Below are 21,748 nucleotides of genomic sequence, written 5' to 3'. Positions count from 1 at the left end.
CGTTGGAATACAGGTGCCCGCCTCATCCCACCCCATCCCACCCCAGGCGTGATGCAGGGAAAGAGCACTTGGTGTGGAGCTAGATGGCTCCAAGTTCAAATGCTTGCTGTAACATCAGTCACTGGGTGTATCACATAAGCTCCCTGCTTATGTGATACAGACGGGGTAGCAGGCCCCACCTGCCGGGTTATGCCAATGTCACATGTAACCTCTGACACCCAGTGGCTTCTGCAGAGCAGTTATTACCGTGATCGTGGGATCCTGGCCCTGGGCTCTCACCCTTCTGATATTTCTTAGGAGTGTGGGCAGGGACCCCTAAGGACAGGGCCTGTGGGATGGGAGGAAAGTGGCACTAGGACATGGTCTCCTACACATTAGCAGCCAATACGTATCTGTCGAATGAATGCTTCCGGTTGACTCCGTGGGTCTGCCGTGAAACACAGCAGATGACTCTATTTCCCACACCCCAAACCAGGACACATCCTCACTGTCTGACATATGGGATGAAACCAGGGCAAAATATTTGTAGTGCTTTCAAAATCCTAGCAGTTGGACAGGTAGGGTGGTCGCGGGGGTCGGTGATACTTGTCTCCCTTCCCCTTCCCTAAATGTGTAAGGCAGGTGCATGGCTTGTCCCTCAGCACATGCATCCCCACTGGAGGCTGGAGGGTGCAGAGAAGAGGAGCTCGGGGCTTGATCTGGAGGAAGAACAGGAGCCCCCGAATTATGGGCAGAATCATTACAAGTAGGGCTTTGAGAGGTTTTATTCCCCTGGGGTTGTAAACGCCCAGTGCAGAGGTGCAGAGAAACCCCAGATGGCCCCCACCCCACCCCCTGCATCTGTGCCTCGGGCCTTACAGTCCACTGGAATCAAAGATCAGGCCATAAAGTTTCGATGCTCTACAGCAGCGGACCAACAGCTGGAGGCAGGGACTTTCCCAAGCCGAGGCTGGCCTCCCACTGCTCCCCACCTCTCCCCATCCAGGCCCCCATTTGTCAGAGGTGGCTGCCAGGAGGGGAGTGATGTGGATTTATGGCTGCTGACTTGAAAGACAAAGTTGCCTTTTGTGTTAGAATTGGGGCTGGTGGGGTCGTGGTGAGCTGGTGTTGGAGTGGGAGGGGCTGGGGTTCGGGGCTGAGGCAGGGGGTAACGGGCTTAAGGAGGGGAGGAGGCAGACAAAGGGATCCAGAGGCTTCTCAGAGCAAGGTCACCAGGCAAAGGCCCAGAGGAATCAATCACCCCCAGTGAAGCCGAGCATGGCCTCTGCATTGCAGTCCTCTGGGGCTGTTTGTAAGCAGATGTGGTCCACCCAACCCCAGAAGCACCCGCAGCCCCAAAACATACTCTTGGGATTCAGGACCTGAAGTCGCTCTCGGACTTCCTTTTGGAGGCTTGAAGAAGTGAATGTAAGTCTTCTGAAGTCCTGCTTTCCCCCACCCCAAATGGCAATGGCCAGTCAATGTGGGGGTTCTTCCCTAACAGAGTGAAAGGGGCAGCGTGGGGACGGAGATAGTAGGGAGATGGGGACAGAGTGCAGGGGAATGTGAGCCTGGGCCAGATAACCCCAAGGACAAGACCAGGATCCCACTGGGGGTTGTGGCAAATCCCCAGGACTCAAGGTTCTCTGCCACCACCTCCCTCCTTCCCGTGCAATCTAGAGATAGGACATTTACAAGTGCTTTGGGGAGTGTAAGGAACATTGGAGGTGGGACTTGGCTGGCCTCCTTGTCCTCCAGGGGTCACTCTGCCTGGTGGGTCTGGGCGGAGGCCAGAGTAGCCCTCGGGTGCCTGAGTTCAGCAGGTGCTTTAACTGTGCCTCAGAGAGCCACATCCATGCCCCGGAATGAGCCTGGCCAATAAAGGCACGAGTTTATGGGCTTCATAAACATTTTACTAGAAAAATCAAGGCCTCAATTACCCAATGGCCTCTTCCAGCTGACAGCTCGCCTACTGGGGCCTCTGTGAAGCCCCAGGCTGCGGTGAGATAGAAGAAGCTGAGCTTGGTTTACACCTGACTGCCCCCTCCCCTGGCACGGACACCCCCTCACCATTCAGGCCTTGCAAATTCTGTCTTGATTGACTTCTCTAGAGGACTTGAGGTCCTACCACTAACTCTCTGGGCCTTAGCCTCTCTGAGGGAAGATGGCCACCGCCTTGGAGAAGGTAACTTCTCTTCCCTCTCCCCGTAAGCCCACCATCTTTTTCCATAACTTCTCAGCTCCCTTTCACTCAAGATTCTACTGAGTGCTAAGCACTTTACGATCTATCTCATTGGCTTAGCAACATGAGCTGTTTTCCTTCCTATTTTGTAAGTGGAAAAAGAGGTTCTGAGAGATCGTCACTTGCCCAAGGGCACACAGCTAAGAGTGGCAGTGTTGAGTTCTGAACATAGTTCTGTTTGACTCCAGAGCCCATACCATTTACTGTCCCACCACCTCCAAAAGCTCTTAGCAACTATTTCCCCACTAGGAGCTAAAAATCTTGCTGCATGAGGCCTTCTCTGTCACACAGTGTGCTAGCGCTAGGGAATGATCAACTATGGGCCTTGTCAGCCATCTGGGTCCATGTGGCCAAGGGCAGAGGGAGGCGGGAGTGGGGGCAATGCTAAGCTAGTGCTGAAGGTGGTGAGGAAGGGGATTCTCAGCAGGGGCAACAAGAGAGAAGGCAGCTAGGGGGTCTGAGGCCTTGTCTTGGTTTTAGGCCAGCACTGTCCAGTGGAATTTTCTGTGATGATGCAAATATTCTATTGGTGAAGGCCCATAATGTACCACCTGTGGCTCTTTAGTGCTTGAAGGGTAGCTGGTAAGTCAGAGGAACTGAATTTTTCAGTTTGATACAATTTTTACTTAAATGGCCACATGGGACTAGTGGCTACCATACTGGACAGCACAGGGATACTCACTGCGGCTCATGGAGGAAATTTGGTCAAGGTCCTATGGTGATAAAAGGCTCAGACCAGCCCCACCGGGTTCTGGCCATTTCTAGATGCCCTACTCTTGCCCACCTAGAGCTTGGCTAGAGGAGGGTCTCTGGGCTCAAGACATCTGGACATCGTTTCACATCACAAGTGGCTTGAAGGAGTGAAGGGTGTTTTACCTCTGAAGATGTTTCTTAGGGAACAACCCAGACCTCAAGTATCTGAAGGGCTGTTGTGTGAAGAACAAAATTGTTTGTCTTCTAGAGCAACACTGTCCAGTGGAAATAGGATATGAACCACATAGCTAATTTTAAATTTTCTAAGAGCCAGTCACATTTATAAAAAAAAAAAAAAAAAGAAACAGGCAAAGTTAATTTTAATAATCAGTTTTATTTTACTTAATATATCTAAACTACTATTCCAACATATAATCATTATTTTTATTTATTTATTTATTATGTATTTATATATTTTTTTAAGTAATCTTTATGCCCAACATGGGCCTTGAACTCATAACCTCAGGATAAAGAGTCACATGTTATATCAAGTGAGCCAGCCAGGTGCCCCAATATAATCATTTTTAAATTATTAATAAGGTTTTTTGCATTTTTGTGAACCAGGTCTTTAAAATATTATTTGAGGGGCTCCTGGGTGGCTCAGTGGGTTAAAGTGTCTGCTTCGGCTCAGGTCATGATCCCAGTGTCTTGGGATTGAGCCCTGCATTGGGCTCTCTGCTCCACGGGGAGCCTGCTTCCTCCTCTCTCTCTCTGCCTGCCTCTCTGCCTACTTGTGATCTCTGTCAAATAAATAAATATTGGGGCGCCTGGGTGGCTCAGTGGGTTAAGCCGCTGCCTTCGGCTCAGGTCATGATCTCAGGGTCCTGGGATCGAGTCCCGCATCGGGCTCTCTGCTTGGCAGGGAGCCTGCTTCCTCCTCTCTCTCTCTCTGCCTGCCTCTCCATCTACTTGTGATTTCTCTCTGTCAAATAAATAAATAAAATCTTTAAAAAAAAAAAAAATAAATAAATATTAAAGAAAATATATTATTTGAACTTGTAATCAGTATTTCATTTTTTTTTTTTTTAAGATTTTGTTTATGGGACACCTGGGTGGTTCAGTCAGGCTAAGCATCTGCCTTCGGCTCAGTTTGTGATGCCAGGTTGTGGTAAAATACACATAAAATTTACTGGTTTTTAAATTTTTTTTAAAAAATTTTAGAGAGTGCATTGTTTGAGCAGGGGGGTGGAGGCAGGGAGGGACAGAGGGAGGAGGAGAGTCTCAAGCACGCTTCATACCCAGTGCATAGCCCAATTCAGGGTCCAGTCTCATCATCCTGAGATCACAGTCTGAGCCAAAATCAGGAGTCGGACACCTAACTGACTGAGCCACCCTGGCACCCCTAAAATTTACTGTTGTAACCATTTTTTTAAGGGTGCAGTTCAGTGGCATTAAGTACCTTCATGTTATTATGTGAACCATCGCTACCATCCATCTCCAGAATTCACCTTCCGAAAGTAAAACTCCATTTCCATAAAACAACTGCTCCCATTTCCCCCTTCCCCCAGGCCTTGGCAGCCACCACTTGGCTTTGTGTGTCTAGGAGGGTGCTACTCTAAATGCCTCATCTAAGTGGAATCATGCAATGTCTTTTGTGTCTGGGTTATTTCACTTAGCATAATGTCCTCCAAGTTCATCCACGTCGTAGCATGTGTCAGAATGTCTTCCTTTTTAGGCAGAATAATACTCCTTTGTATGTACATACCACATGGTGTTGATTCTCTCGTCCATTGATGGACACGTGGGTTGCCCCCACCTTTTCAGCTGTTACGAATAAAACTTCTGTGTTTTACAACTGTCTCTTTGAGACCCTGTGTTTAATTCTTTATTTATATCCTTGTCTATACAGGGAGGTGCGATTGCTGGATCCCATGATAACTATTTATTTTTTGAAGACCCGCCATACACGGTTTCCCATTATGGCTGTGCCATTTTGCTTCCCCACCAGTAGTGCACACAAGGGTTCCGATTTCTCCATATCCTTGCCAACACTTGTTATCTTCAGGGGTTTTGTTCTTTTTTTGTTTCTGTTTTTGCTTTGACAGTAGCTATCCTAATGGGTGTGAGGTAGTATCTCATTACGGTTTCAATTGGCCTTTCCTTTATGCTTAGTGTCTTTTTATTTTATACTAAATCTTTGAAATCCAATGCGTGTTTTTCACTTATAGCCCATCTCAGTGTGGACTGGCCACATTTCAAGCACTTAATAGCTGGCTGCTGTATTGGAAAATGTGACTCTAGAGGGGACATTGAGGGCTGGTGGGTAGAAGCAGAGGGGACTCAGACATGTCTGTGGTGTAAGGAAAAACAGGACGATCACCTGAGCTGTCTGAGGAAGGGCCAGGCATCCAGGTGTCCCTGATCCTCTGTGGGAACAGATAAGAGGAAGGGATGGCTTTGGTGGCCTCTGGAGGCGCCTGTAGATTGTGGTTGTTCCTCTTGAATAGCTGGCTGGGTGTGGGGGACAAGGGCGGGAGTTGGTGTCTCAGGCCCCCAGTGCCACTGGCTTCTGCAAAGGGTGTGTTTTGCACTCTCTATCCTAACATGCCCGCTGATCCTTTTGTCATCATACATCGGATAGGAGTGTGGCTGTAGTCCAAGAGTGGGAGGCCCGGCTTGGGGGTTGCTGCCAGCTTCCTTCCTAGCACTCTGCCTCGACCCTTCCCTGCCCCCCAGCGTCCCCCTGGAGCCTGTCTAATCAGATCCAGACCTGACCTCACCAGAGGTCCTGGACCAGGAGGCAAGTCCTCCCTCCCCTCCCTGAGCTGGTCTAGATCTGGCTCTCAGGAGACCCCCTCCCCTTGGGTGATTTATAGGGGGTGTCCAGGAGCTGTTTCCTGCCTGTTCCTGCTCCCTTCCGGCCCCATGGACTGTTGGGCTCTCGCTGCCCACCCTTGCCCCACCGCCTGGCTGTACCCATGGTTGGGGCAGGGTGGGACTGGGAGAGTCCTTCCCACACTGTGGGGGGACAGAGGTATTTTCTCCACGGTGGCCCCCAAGCAGGCCTTTGTCCTCCCTGTCACTCTAGGCCTCACACCGGAAGGGCTCCAGCCAATGCCCATGACCCCTCCCATTACCTGGCCTGAAATGAGGGACCCAAAATAGTCCCTGCCTAACCAAAAGCATCAACAGCCACATGTCACAGCAGCACCCTCACGCACACCAGGCATGGACACAACGCTACAACAGCGGCCTGTGCATCCCCTTACCAGTCACACTGTGGTCTCCAGGATGAGTGGTTCAGGATTCAGCATGCTCAGAGGTCCTGTCCTCAGGCCCTTGTGCCCATGGTTGCCCAGAAATCCTCTGCCCAGAGAGACCTGGCGAAGGACATCTTCCCTCTGACTCTGTGGCCTGCTAGCAGCAGCCAGGGCAAAAACAAACTTGTTGGGTTTTTTGGTTATGTTAGTCACCATACAGTATGTCGTTAGTTTTTGATGTAGTATTCCATGATTCTTTGTTTGTGTGTAACACCCAGTGCTCCATGCAGTCCGTGCCTCCTTAATACCCATCACCGGGCTCACCCAGCCCCCACCCCACTCCCTTCTAAAACCCTCCGTTTGTTTCCTGGAGTCCATAGTCTTTCATAGTTCGTCTCCCACTCATTTCTCCTCCTTTATTTTCCCCTTCTAATGTCCTCCATGCTATTCCTTATGTTCCACAAAGAAGTAAGATCATATGATAATTGACTCTCTCTGCTTGACTTATTTCACTCAGCGTAATCTCTTCCTGTCCTATTCATGTTGATGTAAAAGTTGGGTATTCATCCTTTCTGATGGCTGAGTAATATTCCGTTGTGCTTATGAACTTCATCTTTATCCATTCATCTGTTGAAGGGCATCTCCGCTCCTTCCACAGTTCAGCTATTATGGCCATTGCTGCTATGAACATTGGGGTACATGTGGACTTTCTTTTCACTACATCTGTATCTTTGGGGTAAATACCCAGGAGTGCAATCGCAGGGTCATAGGGAAGCTCTATTTTTTTTTTTGGGGGGGGGCGCTCTATTTTTAATTTCTTAAGGAATCTCCACACTTTTCCAAAGTGGCCGCACCAACTTGCATTCCCACCGACAGTGTAAGAAGAGGGTTCCCCTTTCTCCACAACCTCTCCATCACTTGTTTCTTGCCTTGTTGAGTTTTGCCATTCTAACTGGTGGAAGGTGGTAACAATGTGGTTTTGATTTGAATTTCTCTGATGGCTAAACAGACAGACTTGGGAACCAAACTGGCCCCACCCTGAGAGATGGGAGGAGACCCAAGTGGCCCCTAGAATCTTTCTCCCACTTGCTAAAGAAAAAAAAAATTGCCTGTGAACGAGGGGTGAATGCAGGATTGTGGATGTCAACAAGAGCCTGTTTCTGGAGGCAGTGGGAGTCCTGGTTGGAAGGGCCCTTCGTTTACAGATGAGGGGACCGCTGCCACCCTTTGTCTCAGGGCAACCCCCCTTGGACATCTAAGGAATAGACAGGGCTGCCTGGAGGGCTGGGCAGGGGGGTGAGGAAGGGGAAGCAAGAAGGAGCCTCAAATCAAGAAGAGCACCCCCTCCTACTGCAGCCACCTCTGTGTAGCCAGGGGTGGGACGGAGAGACCGTCTTGCTGAGGCTCCTTCTCTTCCCTCCCCCTGCAACATGGTGCCAACCCCCAACCCAAGAGAAGAGGCTGGTCTGAACTGCAGTCCACCCTGGGGTTGCCTGCCCTTGGAGAGTGACAAAGTGACAAAGTTGCTGGAGAATTAAGGGACCCCTGCACAGGGCCTGCGCTCAGTGACCCCTCCAGAAAACGAAGGGGTTGGCTTTCAGATTCGTGCTTCTCAGGTACTTTTAAAGGCAAAACTGCCCTTTGAGGACATGTTGGTGGGGAGGGAGAGCCGCAGTTAGCGTTGATAGGGAGGGACCGCACGGGGGGGGGGGGGGGGGGGGGCGGCTCTGGTGGGAGGGAAATGGGGAGAGCCCTGGGCAGAGGGGGCTCAGCAGAATCCAGGGGACCGTTAGGAATCCTGTTGTCCACTGTGTGAAGGGTCCTGGGTTGGCTTCTTACCTGTGACCACTTCCTGCTTGAGCGTTTTCCTCCGCCACATACTCAGCCCGTGCTGTTGTCCTTGTTTGGTTTTGAGGGGAGGAGGAAGGGGTGAGACGGTGGAGGCCAGATTTTTCTCCATCCCCAGCACCCTGTGAAGCAGCAGCTCTAGCCCTAGTCCTCTCCTCCCCGGCTTCTCACTCCAGGCGCCCCCAGGGAGCCCAGGCTGGGGCTAGCAACACAAAAGGAGCCCGTTCCTTAATAAGCCGGCATCTGTAGTCAGCAGAGCCATCAGGCCCCGCCCCAGATCCCTGGGGGACTTGGAGCCTCTCTCCAGCTGGAGCGAGGAGGGGGCAGGCTGCTCCCTGGCTCCTGAATGGGCAGAGCCCTGGGCGTACAGGCAGCCAAGTCAGGAGCCTGGGTGCCCTCTCCACGCTCGAGGCCCATGTCCAGCCCTGCCCTCCTGGAGGCTGAGGCCTAGAAGTGGTAGAGGGCACCCAGCAGGGCCTCAGTCCCCCTGTCGCAAGCCCCAGGACTGACCAAACACAGCCTTTGGCCCGAGACAGGGCAAGCTGACCTCACAGTGCTCTCCAGGGACCCCCTCACCAAGTCTGATGGGGACACCAGCAGGGTACTTGCCCCCACCTCCTGCTCCGACAGGGCCCCCTCCCCCAAGCACACTTTATAAAGGGACATGGGAGCTGAGATCTACAAAACCCCCACGCATATCCTGGACACGTTGACCAGATATGTGGTCAGCCACGTCCTCCCAGAAAACACAACCCTGCACATGTGTACAAGGAGCTGCTCACACCCATCAGCTGCACTCCCAGGAGGCCACGACTGAGGAGGAGGAGGAGGCCGGGCGGGGGTTTATGCATGTTTATATTTAATGAACCACATGCAAATGAGTTGGAGAATGCGCCTCAGAAGAGTCAGTCCCGAGAGACTCTGAGAAGAAGGGCACAAAGGCTCAGCCTTTGGGGGCTGCCCTGGAGTCCAGAACAAGCGGGGGGATTGAGGGGACCTGAGATGGGGTGTGCCCACCCTCACCAGTGAGCCAAGGGTAGGAACCAGGATGGGCTCCAGTGCCCTCAGTGCTGCTGCTGTCAGGGGAGGGCTCCTTCTGGGAGGGGACAACTGTCCCAGTTGATGGAGTGCCGGAGGGGAGGGGCTGCCTGCCTGGACAGATGGTGAGCTGCCTTCCCGCACTTGAAGCAAAGTGGATTTTAATGAAATCGCAGCCCCAGTGCTGAAGCTGGGAACCCGCGTGGGAGGGGCACCTTCCCTGGGCTGCCGGGTGGGGGGTGGGTGGGGGATGGGTGGGAATGAGGGTGGGTAGGGACACTTAACTAGCCTAAAAGTGGGGTGTGGGGGGGGTGCACCATAGCCCCTCTGGCCCAGCCTCTTCAGACCAGAGTTCAAGCAGTTCAGATCCCCAAAAGGTGGGGAGGGGAGTCCCTGAATATTTATGACACATTGAAATGCAGATTGTAGGTCTGACAGTATTCTGAGAGGCTGTCACCTTGGATGGATATACCACCCTCTCACCCTCTTGGGGTGCATCCCGACGCTGTGGATCCAGAGCTGGGGATGGGGCTGCTGAGGAAAGGCAAAAAAAAGGGGGGGGGGCTGCTGGGTGCTGGTAAGCAGGGTCTGATGACTGGTGTCCCCGCTGGGCTCCGTGGGACTAACCACTTCCCCTCTCTGGACCTCCATTTCCTATTCTGTAAACCAGGCAGCATAATACCCAGGCCTTTGATGCCTTAGGGGGAGTTCATAAAGATACATCTGAAAGCAGCTGAAACAGTGGGAGTAGGACTTGGGAACAGGGACTTTGTGGATCACCAGCCCAAGATCTCCTTGTTAGAGGCTTGTTGTCTGACACTTTGTCCAGACCTTTCTCAGCATGTCCCAGCCATATACCAGGGGAGATGCCTCTTCTGATGGGAGGCAGGGTCAGTGATGGTGTGTCCTCCCTGCCCCAAACCTTTGCCCCGTGTCTGCCAGCTCCAGGAAAACTCCCAGCCCCCCTCCCCGAGGTGCGGGGGCGGTGAGGTCCAAGGCTCCAGAACATGGGACTGTGACCCCCCCCCCCCCACCCCTCTGCCCCTGGCCCCTCAGCAGTGTGCCTCTTCCATACACACGTCCTTCCTTTTCACCAGCCATGTCGGATTTCCACGTGCATCCCCAGGCCACCGTGGGAGAGGAGGGTGGTGTGGCCCGCTTCCAGTGCCAAATCCATGGGCTTCCCAAACCCCTGATCACGTGGGAGAAGAACAGAGTCCCCATTGACACGGACAACGAGAGGTAAGGTATTCGTGGGAGAACTGGAGGGAAGACAGAGAGGCGGGCAGCCTCCAGGGTGGTGCTTCTGCAGCCATGTTGAGATCAAGTGTCTGGGTGGCCAGCACGGCCCAGATTCAAGGCTGGTCGATTGATCCATGAGGACTGTGTGTGGTTGTTGTCAAGGCTGGCGCGAGAGTCCCACTGTGTGTCGGTGAGGATGACGGTGACTTTGAGACAGCGCCTGGGGACCGAGCAGTGTCTGTGATGTCAGTGTCCCTGTGACTGATGGTACCCATGGTTGTGCTGGTGGTCAGCTGTGCCTCCCGCCTCAAAACAGGTACACATTGCTGCCCAAGGGGGTCCTGCAGATCACAGGACTTCGGGCTGAGGACAGCGGTGTCTTCCACTGCGTGGCCTCGAATATTGCCAGCGTCCGGGTCAGCCACGGGGCCAGGCTCACCGTGTCAGGTGAGGGTCTTTTGCTCTGACTAGTTCTGCCCCTCACCAGCCCCCTGACTTCTCACTCTCAGATCAATCCCTGTTCAGCTGAGCCCTGGAGACCTCCACTCACAGCGCGGTGCTCCCTGGGGTGTGGGTTCAGGAGGAATGCAGCCCGCTCTCTGGCTCAGCTCTCCCTGGGGAAGCCCTTCCTCTGCTCACCCCAGGGCTCTCCCATTGCTAGAGGGCCCTGCAGGGACTGGAGCAGTGGGATGGAGGTGTGCAAGGCCCCAGGACCCCTAGCATCCCTCTCTGGCCCATAGGACCTGGTGTCCGGGCTGGATCTTGTTCCCCACTCCACATGTTCTGGGTTGTGGGCAGGATGAGGTGGGAAGGGTCACAGCTGAAGTTAAAAAACATGGCCTCTTCCTGCCAGGCTCGGGCTCTGGGGCCTACAAGGAGCCAGTGATTCTCGTGGGGCCTGAGAACCTCACCCTGACAGTGCACCAGACCGCTGTGCTTGAGTGTGTCGCCACGGGCAACCCGCGCCCCATTGTGTCCTGGAGCCGCCTGGGTGAGCCTTGTCCTACAGCCCCTGCCTCTCCCACCCCTGTCCCACCCCCTAGGAGGCCAGTCTCATCACCCAGCTGTGGGGGGGACTTTGAATCCTGTTTGTTCTCCATGGGGGTCTGTGCTCTCTGGGGCCTTATGGAGGGGTAAGCTTCCCTCTGCTTGGCAGGACTGGGGAGGTGGGCCTGCCCACAACATTCTCCCTCCCCCTGCGTGGATGGCTTAGCTCCCTGGGTTACCTCATCCAGTTGGGCCAGTCCTGCCTTGCTGGCATCGGGCTCTCCAGAAACCCTCGGCAGCTCTCCTTCCCCCAGGTTCCTTTCCCTCCTGCGTGGCCCTGCCCTCATTACCGTGGCTGTACTCCCCAGCAGTGCTACTCCAGACTCCTCAAAATCTCAGCCAGTTGTCACACCCTGTCTCCGGGCCCCCCAGTCTCTAGCCTGGCCCCCTAAATCCCCAGCCTAAATCCCTAGGCAGCTGAAGGAGAGAAATGAAAGGGTGCAGATGGGCCCACATTGTCTGAGCGGAAAGGTCACTAGGGGAAGGAGAGTCTGGAGGGGATGGGGTGGGGTCGCATTCACAAGGAGACTGTGCCACATTGTAGCAGCTGAGTGATCGGGGAAGGAGGGGGCAGCAGGCAGGATAATGGAGTAGATTTCACCACTTCAGCGCCTGAATGGGGAGCTGTCTCCTTGCATTCTGACTGTGCTAATCTGATCCTTGGGTGGGGGGAGGGCCCAGTCCCTGGGAGAGGCTGGAAAGAGTGGCCTCACCATTAGGAGGAGCCCATAGGCACTGCAAGGACCATCTGGTCCAACATTTCCCAAAGCATACAGGGAGGAAAGAATGGCTTGGTGGTCTAACGTCTAACGACTTTGGGAAACAGATTTAACCAGGTCCCTTTGCTGTGGGACTTCTCAGAGCCTTTATATTAAAGGGCAGTGTGACAGTCCACAAGTGGAATGAAAAATTTGAGCACGGAACTATTTTCAAGAGAGACAAACCAGGCTGGGAAACGCCCATCTAATCCAAACCACTTAATTCCCTTAGGGGAAGGAACTTGAAGGATGCCCGCGAATCTCTGAAAATGCCAGAATTAGAGCCCAGGTCTCTGCTGCTAGGCAAGTTTTCAGGGCTGCTCCAGCTTCTTCCACAATGCCTTGATGCTTGGGAGGAAGGGTGCAAAGTGAAAGATCAAGGCTCCCTGTAACACAGGTGGAATGCCAAACAATCTGGACAATCTGGACTATTCCTCACTTGTCCTCTTCCACATTCTTCCTCCAACCCCCAGATGGCCGCCCCATTGGGGTGGAGGGCATCCAGGTGCTGGGCACTGGAAATCTTATCATCTCCGACGTGACGGTCCAGCACTCTGGCGTCTATGTCTGCGCGGCCAACAGGCCGGGCACCCGGGTGAGGAGAACAGCGCAGGGCCGGCTGGTGGTACAAGGTACGGAGCTCCCCCGCCCCACAGCCCTCTCCTCCTGCCCCATTTGTTCCTGGCTTCATCACCAAGCCTGGCCCAAGCTCAGGGCCCTGGACACCTCCCAACCCTGACCTCTGCCCCTCCCCAGGCCTCCAGGCCAAAAGGCAGCTCCCTCCTCTTGTCCAGGGAGGCGTGTGCTGAGAAGGGGAATGCAGGTCTTGTCTAGGTTATCGGCCGCTGCTTGCCTCTCTGGGTGCCCGTGCCATTTCCCCCACCAGTCATTCCCATTTTATAATCTCCTGCTTCCTCCACCCCTGTGTTCTTCACACGTGTCCCTGTTTTCCTTCACAAACATGTGGCACCTGCACGCTCACACCTGCCTGCACACTCTCAGGTGTTTGTCATTCTCACACTCACACCCTAGCTCCTGCCCCGAACACGGCTGGTCTCCAATGCAAAGGGAGGGCGCAAAGGGGGAGGGGCGGGCGTCAGCCTCTGAAGCTGATCACGTCCTCCTGTCCATCCTCCTGCGCTGGGGCTCAACTGTCCCCATGGACTGGGCTGGGATCCCAAATTCAGGGGCTTTCTGGGGTGGTTGCCGCCCAGAGAGCTGGGGAAGGGGTGGGAGATAGGGGAATTAGGAACTTAAATGCCTGTTTGTTTAGCATTCCATGTGCCGTTAATCTGTCCAAATGAAAGTGATGGAGCATTTCATTTCTCGGGTGTTAATGGAAGCTGGAGGCCTGGGATTGGAGGAGGGGGGGATATTGCATGTAGGGGCGAGGGGAGCTGGTGCTGAGGCTCATCCATCTCCCCGTCATTACAGCCTTCGAGGTGCAGCCAAACCTATTAGCACATTTATTTATTTAACAATTTCCTGAACAGGGAGCTCAGCTTGATTGCTTTCGGATATAAATGTCAGTCTTTTAAATAGTCATTAAAATGGAGTCTTCTCCTGGGTCTGCCTCTCTGGGGCCAGTTGAGGTGGGGCTTGTCTTGTCATCTCCTGCAGCCTGGGCAGGGGGTGGAGGGCGGGCCCCACCTGGAGGGTTCTCAAAGGATCTGACTGGACACCTGTGCAGCACGAGCCCGCCCTGTCCCTCTACCCTCCCCATCCCCTCACTCACGGCTGTCTTGTCCCCGTCCACCTACCCCTCATGGCTGCTCCTACTTCTCTCTGCCCCCCACCCCAGCTCCAGCCGAGTTTGTCCAGCACCCCCAGTCCATCTCCAGGCCAGCTGGGACCACAGCCATGTTCACCTGCCAAGCCCAGGGTGAGCCGCCCCCTCATGTCACATGGTTGAAGAACGGACAGGTGCTGGGGCCGGGAGGCCACGTCAGGCTCAAGAACAACAACAGGCATGTGTGTGGGGGGGTGAGAACAGGGAAAGATGGAGGGAAAGATGTGGGGAAGGGGGCCTGGATGAATGACCTGAGCAGGCTCTGCCCTTCTGTGGGGAAAGAGAGCTAAGTTGGATCCTGAGGCTTGGGTTTGAGTTTGAGGTCTGCCCCTGACTTAGAGGGACCTCAGACAAGTTCTTTGCCTTCTGGAGGGGCTCAGTTTCTCCATCTCTCAAATGGGGTGTTCTGGCCAGACTTCAGGGATACTCTGGGATCTAAGGTTCTCCCTCCCCCTGCAGCACTCTGACAATTTCTGGAATTGGCCCTGAGGACGAGGCCATCTACCAGTGTGTGGCCGAGAACAGTGCTGGCTCCTCCCAGGCCAGTGCCAGGCTGACCGTGCTGTGGGCTGAGGGGCTGCCCGGGCCCCCCCTCAATGTACAGGCGGTCTCCGTGTCATCCACTGAGGTCCGCGTGTCCTGGAATGAACCCCTGGTCAACACCAAGGAGATTATTGGCTATGTCCTGCACATCAGGAAGGCTGCTGGTGAGTGGGAACTCTGTAGCCCCTTCTTTTTAGTCCCTGTTGATCATCCCTTTCAATCCTGAGTGTCCTGACCCAACCCCTTCCCTCCCTTGTCCTCCCTGTACCTTGGATGCCCTCATCTCACCAGTGCTGGTAGGACTCCCTCACGTGGCTTACTCTGCCCTCCCCTTCACCTCCCCAGACCCTCCGGAGCTGGAGTACCAGGAGGCAGTCAGCAAGAGCACTTTCCAGCACCTGGTGAGCGACCTCGAGCCCTCCACTGCCTACAGCTTCTACATCAAGGCCTACACGCCGAGGGGGGCCAGCTCCGCCTCTGCCCCTGTGCTGACCAGCACCCTGGGTGAAGGTGAGGCCTGGGTGCCGCACAATCAGCAACAGTGCATGCAAGCTTGCTCACCCCGCTCCACCAGCGGAAGCCTGGCCCCAGAGGCCGAGTGGGGTCTGGGGCTACCTGAGGAAGGGGCGTCCTTTTCCATTTCACGTAAAGGTGTCCTTGAGCAAGCAGAGGCCCTGGGTCAGAGAGGAACTGCTAGGCTCGTGGGGTCAGGGTCCCGGGGGGCCACCCCCTCACATCTCAGCCTCCTCTGCCCTCAGCCCCTGCCCCTCCCCCGCTGTCGGTGCGGGTCGTGGGCAGCTCGTCCCTGCAGCTGCTGTGGGAGCCGTGGCCCCGGCTGGCCCAGCACGAGGGAGGCTTCAAGCTGTTCTACCGCCCAGCGAGCAGAGCCTCCTTCACCGGCCCCATCCTGCTGCCTGCAACCACCTCCTCCTACAACCTCAGCCAGCTTGGTGAGCCGGACGCAGACCGCGCTGGGGGACCGGGCAGGAGTGCAGTGCCTGGTGCCAGGAGGTGGGGTGCAGGGGTCACCTCTGTTGCCCTGCTGCACCAGAGCTGCCACTGGGGCCTGGGGAGGTCACTCAGCACAGCACTGCCTTTCCCTCAGACCCCACTACAGTGTATGAGGTGAAGTTGCTTGCCTACAACCAGCACGGGGAGGGCAATGCCACAGTCCGCTTCGTGTCCTTGAGGGGAGCCTCTGAGAGGACAGGTAGGTTGGGGAGGGGTTGTGGGACTCAAAAGTGGTGCTCAGGAAGGGAGGCCAGGCTCTGGGAGGGAGCGGGGGCAGGAGGGGGACGGGGATACTGGGAAGGTGGGAGAGTGTAACCACACATGGAGCCCTTGAGAACAAGGGCCTAGAGCTGAGTTTGAGATTCGACGGTATGACATTCTAGCTGTGTGACCGTGGGCAAATTATTTAACCTCTCCGAGCTCCAATTTTGTCCTCTATAAAACAGGGACTTTATAAAGCCATGGTAAGGATCAAGTGGTCCTTTCATCAATGGTGTAAAAGTGTTATTCCCAGTATTGGGCACAAAGTTAGTACTCAGTAACTTGTAAAGAGACCCCAGAAAAGGTTGGGCTGGGGTCCCAAGGGCAAAGGGGATGTAGACATGGAGGCAGGTACAGCTGAGGAAGGAGGAGCCCCCAGACGCTGGGTGTCCACAGGGGCTTCGGGCCAGAGAGCCACAGCTCCCTCCCTTCCCCTGCGCGTAGCCCTGAGCCCACCGTGCGACTGCCGGAAGGAAGAGCCCAGTAACCAGACGTCCACCACAGGCATTGTCATCGGCATCCACATCGGGGTCACCTGCATCATCTTCTGTGTCCTCTTCCTCCTGTTCGGCCAAAGGGGCAGGTGGGTCCCAGGCAGGAGGGTGGGGGTAGCCCAGAGAAGGCCTTGGCGCAGGGGAAAGCAGAGTTGGAGCTCACTGTGTCCAGCCTTCTCTTTTTGCTCCCCCCCAAAGCCTCCTCCTAATTCTTGGCTCACCCCTTAGGGTCCTCTTGTGTAAGGATGTAGAAAACCAGCTCTCCCCTCCTCAGGGCCCCCGGAGCCCAAGGGATCCTAGCATCCTGGCACTGAATGGGGCGGGCCAGGGAGAGCAGGGCCAGCTGGGCCGAGATAAGAAGCGTGTGGACTTGAAAGAACTGGAACAGCTGTTCCCCCCAGCTGGGGCAGCGGGGCGGCCAGACTCCAGACCTGGCCCCAGCCCCATGGTGAGTGAGCCCATCCCAGGTTCAGACTACCTCCCAGTCCTGCCCTCCCTTCACCTTGCTCATAAGCCAGGGTCCTTGGCCTTCACTAAGCTCCAGGTACAGAGCTTGGGCCGGTGCTGCTCTCTGAGTGCCTGAACCAGGCAGGGTGGCCCAGAGTCCCGAGTGGGCTTGGGGGCAGGGCCTGACCCTCTGGCTGGGGGCTTTGGGCTCTGACCCTCATGCTGATGCTGGTCGGACTGGCTCTTGCTCCAGCAGGATCCCGGGGACCCTGCCCTGTGTGAGGAGACCCAGTTCTCCGTGCTGCCACTTGAGGGATTCAGCCTTCTGGAGGAGATGGTGTCAGAAGCCAAGGACCCCAGCGCAGGCCCTGCAGCCTCCCTGCCACCCCAGGATGTATGCCATGGCCGCCTCGGTGAAGGACAGGCTACCCGGCCTCCGATGGCACCAGCTGCCCAGCCAGCTCGCTCGGGACAGTAGCCAGTGTCTGGCAGGCTCTGGAGGGGGCAACCCCCCATTCTCAGGTCAAAGGCAAGATTTCTCCTGTCATGTGGGACTCGGATGGGGCTTCCCAGCATTTCTGTCCTGACACCCTTAGGGGGTCAAGACCTAAAAGTAGCCTCTGCAGGGATTCCCCCCCCCCCAGGACCTGGAGGGGTTCCTGCAGGAACCTCTCCCTTGGACTAATGTCCCTGCTCACCTCTGCCTCATATCCATATGACATGGAACTGAACTAATGTTTTCCTTTAAAAAAAAGAAAGAAAGAAAGAAAGAAAGATGAATTAGACTCCAAAAACACGTCCTTGCCGTGGCAGGGCCCCTGGCACTGTCACCCTCCACCGACCTTGTTTTCTCAGGATGGATTTTTGCTATTTGGCTCTCAGTACCTACCTCAGCCGGAATGAATGTTCTTGAGGGAGCTGGGCTGTGGCCTCAGCACCCCCACCCCACAAAGCCCCAAATGCATTCCTACCTCAAGCCCCTATAGGGGCACCCCCCTCCCCTTCCCCCGATTATTATCCCAAAAATAAAAAAAAAAAAAAAAAAAAAAAAAGAAAAAAAAAAGCACTTCCCCATTTCCAGGTGTGAAAGAAAACATCTACCTCAAGGCTCGCCAGCTCTCCGGGCCTGTGTTGTATCACTGGACCCTCCTCCTGGCTCCTCTTCCTGCCCGAGACCTTCTACCCCTTCCTGAGAGAGGAGGCCAGAGGCTAAGTCACCAACAGTGGGCCTCTCAGGACCTACAGAAATAAAGATGGAATTAGTCAAAGAAAATGTGAAAAAAAAAAAAAAAAGCCAAAAATGAGAGGAAATGTGTTCCTTGACGTCTGTCGCTCCACACACCATCCAGCAGGCTGCTGCCACCGCTCCGCCCTGTCTCCTCTGCCCACTCCGGTTTCGACCCTCTCGGCCAACTGATCCTTGACTGGGATCCCCACAGCCGGCTCCCTGCCTGGGCCTTCCAAGGGTGGGGTGTTGCGCTGAAGCCTGCCTCCTATCCCGTCTGGCCCCAGAGCCCTTGGAGCAGGCTGTCCTCTGGAATGTTCTGTGTGTGTGACCGCTGTGTGTGGGTGTTGGGTCGGGAGGCTCCCTGGCAGACGTGGCCTGGCCCCCTAGCCCATGGGACACAGCCGGCCTGACCCAACCCCTGGACAGTGGAACGACCACTGTCAGCAGATGTGGCTGGAAGATATTTTTATACAAGGTGTGTTTAAAGATTTATGTTCTTGTGACTTCTTGTTTCTCTTTTCTGTTGTGGTGTTTTTTGAAATACTTAAAGTAGGAAGGGAAAAAAAAGGAAACAAAGACCTATTTTTGGTTAACTCATTTTTTTAAATAGAAGGAAAACTTTTTTTTAAAGGAGAAAAAAATAATAAGTGTATTCCTTAAGTCTGAGATTAGACCATAAAGTCCCTGATCCCTAACCCTCTAGGGAACCCTCCTCCCCCAAGTTTAGTTAATTAGATGAAGAAGGTAGAATTTGTGGTGTTTTCCTAGAAGACTGGCGTCATGTCCGTGTGGATTCGGAAAGGGCAGTCTGCCCCTTCTCCCAAATGCTGGGCCTGTGCCAAAGGCCCTCAAAACTCCCACACAGTACCCCCTCTGTCCCTGCATTGGCCTCTCGGCACTCCCAGTATCCTGGAAACCCCTTCTCCCATGGGAAGAGTGGTCTGGGGTTGGAACCGCCTGGCCTGACTTGACCTGACTTTTGTCACACTCGACTCATTTTGACTGAATAAAGTCCTGTTGCCAAAGTGAACCTTGAGTTTTTTGATGGCTGTGTCAGGTCCTGGGGAAGGGTGGGAGTGCTGGGATTAGGGTGGCCCATAGTGGGGCAGGCTGACCCTCCCAAGGCCAGAGCCCAGAATAACAGCCGCTCCCTGTGTACCACTTACAGGCACCATGCACCCTGGCCTCCACATGGAGGGAGTGTCCTTGGGTCCCCACAACCTTTCTGGGAAGTAGACAGTCTAGTTACCATCACCATATTTTACAGATGATGAAACTGAGAAAGGATAAGAGAAATAAAGGAAATGTCTAAACTCTCACATAGCCAGTTACGGCAGGACCAGAGATTGTGTCCAGATCGGGCCACCCAGTGCCAGGGTCTGTATTCTGACCGCAGCTCTGTACCTCCTTAGCTGGCAGTGAGGAATCTGAGACCAGTCCCTCCATACTGAGCCAGGTACTGCTCATGCTTTGTCTACCAGGAGGGACTATTTTTTAAAAAATATTTTATTTATTTATTATTTGACAGAAATCACAAGTAGGCAGAGAGGCAGGCAGAGAGAGAGAGAGGGAAGCAGGCTCCCTGTTGAGCAGAGAGCCTGATACAGGGCTCCATCCCAGGACCCTGAGATCATGACCTGAGTGGAAGGCAGAGGCTTAACCCACTGAGCCACCCAGGTGCCCCCAAGAGGGACTATTTTTGACTCCAGGCTACAACTGAGGAGCAGGATCTGGCTGTAGTGACTCTTTCCAGGCCATATAGCCATAACTCCTGGCCAGGCCTCTCCATTCCTCCCTGTCTGCTCCTCAGTTCAGGCTCCTGAAGCCAGGTGTCTGGAGCTGACAAAGCTTAGGATAGGCCAAAAGAGACTGGGCTTTAAGGTGGTTGTGCTGACAAAAATCTGGAGGTCTCAGTGGGCCTCAAGCCTTGTAAAGGACAGTGGTGCAATACAACTGCTTAGAATGTCAGTGTTGCCTCTACTGTGCAAATGGAGGGCCAATGGGAATCTCCACAGGTCTACAGGGCTGCGCTCTGTACCCAGAGGTCCATTTTGCAAGGAGCAAACCAGGACAGTGGTTTGCAAGCTGGGCTTCTCCAGCTCTGGCGAGGGGTTTGGGGGTGAGCCTCTCTGCAGGAAGATTCTACTCTCCCTGTTCATTCTCAACAAGAACAACCCCACTTGTATCTTGTATGTTGGGCTCTTCGTGAGATTTCATTTGAAAACAGCGTTCTGGGGGTGCCTGGGGGGATCAGTAAGTTAAGCATCCAACTTTTGATTTTGGCTCAGGTCATGACCTCAGGGTCGTGAGAGAGAAAACAGGGTTCTGCTCCTAAAAGAACATTTAAAAGTCCCTGTCCTGGCACTTGTAGAAGAGGCCTGCAGGTCAGGCCAGAAACAGTGATGGTGTGTGGACATTGAACTGAGAAAAAGAAGCCTGAGGCCGCCATGGTACCTGTCCTGAGTCTCTGGGGGAAGTGGATGACTTGCCCTGATTTTCCCAGAGAAAAGAACCAAGCCCAAATAGCAACATAATACCTTACCTTTCTTAACGCAGAATTTTGTAACACAGAAATTCTTCAACACCACCAGCCATCCGAGGGCTGCCTGAGAAGGTGCTGGGTTTGTCGTCTGGTCAAGCAGATCCTGCAGGGATGGGAGTAGATGAGATGAACCCCCAGTGTCTCTGTTCCCTCCAAGAGTCCAAGATGCTACTACCTTCCCCAGGGAGGCATCTGGAAATGTTAAGAAACCACCCTGTATGACCCACAGAGATGTATGCAAATTGCATACAAATCACATGCAAATTCAGGCAGGGCCTGTTCCAAGCTAAGGTAAAGGGAAGCAGGGTTCCAATTAGGAAGATTAGCAGAAATAGGCATCAAAGCTGGGAGTGGAAGGTGGGGGGTGGGGGGGACGTGCCTGCCTGGAATCTGGCTCCTGATCTCAAATAGTCCCATGGCCTCAGGCTGAAGACACGGGTCCCTATACACACACACAGTCCTGGGGCAGAAAGCAGCCACCGCCTGGGCTTGCAACTAGCTCCAGTGGTCTAATGCTGGGTCACAGTCCACCTCACAACTTAGTGGCTTGATCTAACATCTGTTTTGGTTGGACATTTGCAGTCTGGGTGGGGCTCAGCAGGAGAGTTGTCTGCTTTACTGGGCATCAGGCGGCTTGAAGCCTGGGGCTGGACTCATCTGAAGGCTTGCTGGCTCTCATGTTAGGTGGCTGGTGCTGGCTGTGGGCCCCACACCCCCACGTGGCCTCTCCAAGTGGCCTGGGCGTCCTCAAAGCATGGTGGCTGGGGTCCAATGACAGGGGACTAAAGAGAGCCAGGCCAAAGCTGTGTCATCACTTCTAATCTAACTGCGGACTGCGCGTGGTGTCACTTCTGCCTTGCTCCATTCATTAGAAGTCACTGCGGCCAGCCCTATCCGACGGGAGTACAGTCAACATTATGAACCAGTTCTAAAACTATCACAGGACCCCTTCAGGGGACAGGTGGAGAACATGTGGACACCGTGGGGGGGGTTGCTGGCTGAGCAAGAAGCTATCCCCAAGAGGGCCCAGCTAGAAGGGGCTGCTGCTGGGGCTGCAGGAGGACAGGGGTGCTCCTGACTCCTACACAAGCCCTGTTTATGGGTCACATCCCTACCGTCAGTGAAGAGGGATCCTGGTGTTCAGTCCTGAGGCCACGGGGGGCCCCGTGAATACCATGGCCTGCTCCCTCTCCACAAGCAGTAAAGGGGCCAAGGAGGCAGGTTCGGGCCTAAGAGCTCCACCAGCCTGGGTTGGTAGAGTTCATAATGCCAGCACTGGAAAGGACCACAGTCTCTCTCATGAGACAGATGCAGAGCAGGAGTAGC

The 21,748-nt window shown here is 54.4% G+C and overlaps 1 protein-coding gene across 5 annotated transcripts in view; it reads left to right on the top strand.

Moving 5' to 3' along the window:
• The window catches only part of IGDCC3 (immunoglobulin superfamily DCC subclass member 3), a 39,482-nt gene extending 21,846 nt beyond the window's left edge, over nucleotides 1-17,636 (top strand). For 2 of the 5 annotated variants that reach the window (XM_059372278.1, XM_059372282.1), the window contains exons 2-13: nucleotides 10,158-10,302; nucleotides 10,619-10,749; nucleotides 11,156-11,293; nucleotides 12,581-12,739; nucleotides 13,909-14,074; nucleotides 14,356-14,603; nucleotides 14,785-14,949; nucleotides 15,198-15,389; nucleotides 15,545-15,649; nucleotides 16,156-16,294; nucleotides 16,434-16,653; nucleotides 16,906-17,211. In XM_059372278.1, coding sequence (XP_059228261.1) covers nucleotides 10,158-10,302; nucleotides 10,619-10,749; nucleotides 11,156-11,293; nucleotides 12,581-12,739; nucleotides 13,909-14,074; nucleotides 14,356-14,603; nucleotides 14,785-14,949; nucleotides 15,198-15,389; nucleotides 15,545-15,649; nucleotides 16,156-16,294; nucleotides 16,434-16,653; nucleotides 16,906-17,130 — 2,033 coding nt within the window. In that variant the 3' untranslated portion in view covers nucleotides 17,131-17,211. Of the gene's footprint in view, nucleotides 1-10,157; nucleotides 10,303-10,618; nucleotides 10,750-11,155; nucleotides 11,294-12,580; nucleotides 12,740-13,908; nucleotides 14,075-14,355; nucleotides 14,604-14,784; nucleotides 14,950-15,197; nucleotides 15,390-15,544; nucleotides 15,650-16,155; nucleotides 16,295-16,433; nucleotides 16,654-16,905 lie in introns of all 5 variants that reach the window. The other 3 variants (XM_059372283.1, XM_059372281.1, XM_059372280.1) reach the window with 3 other exon arrangements.
• Nucleotides 17,637-21,748: the final 4,112 nt, after the last annotated feature.

This window comes from Mustela nigripes, chromosome 13, assembly GCF_022355385.1.
Source record: "Mustela nigripes isolate SB6536 chromosome 13, MUSNIG.SB6536, whole genome shotgun sequence".
NCBI classification, from domain to species: Eukaryota; Metazoa; Chordata; class Mammalia; order Carnivora; family Mustelidae; genus Mustela; species Mustela nigripes.
This window is presented reverse-complemented; position numbering and strand designations above follow the sequence as displayed.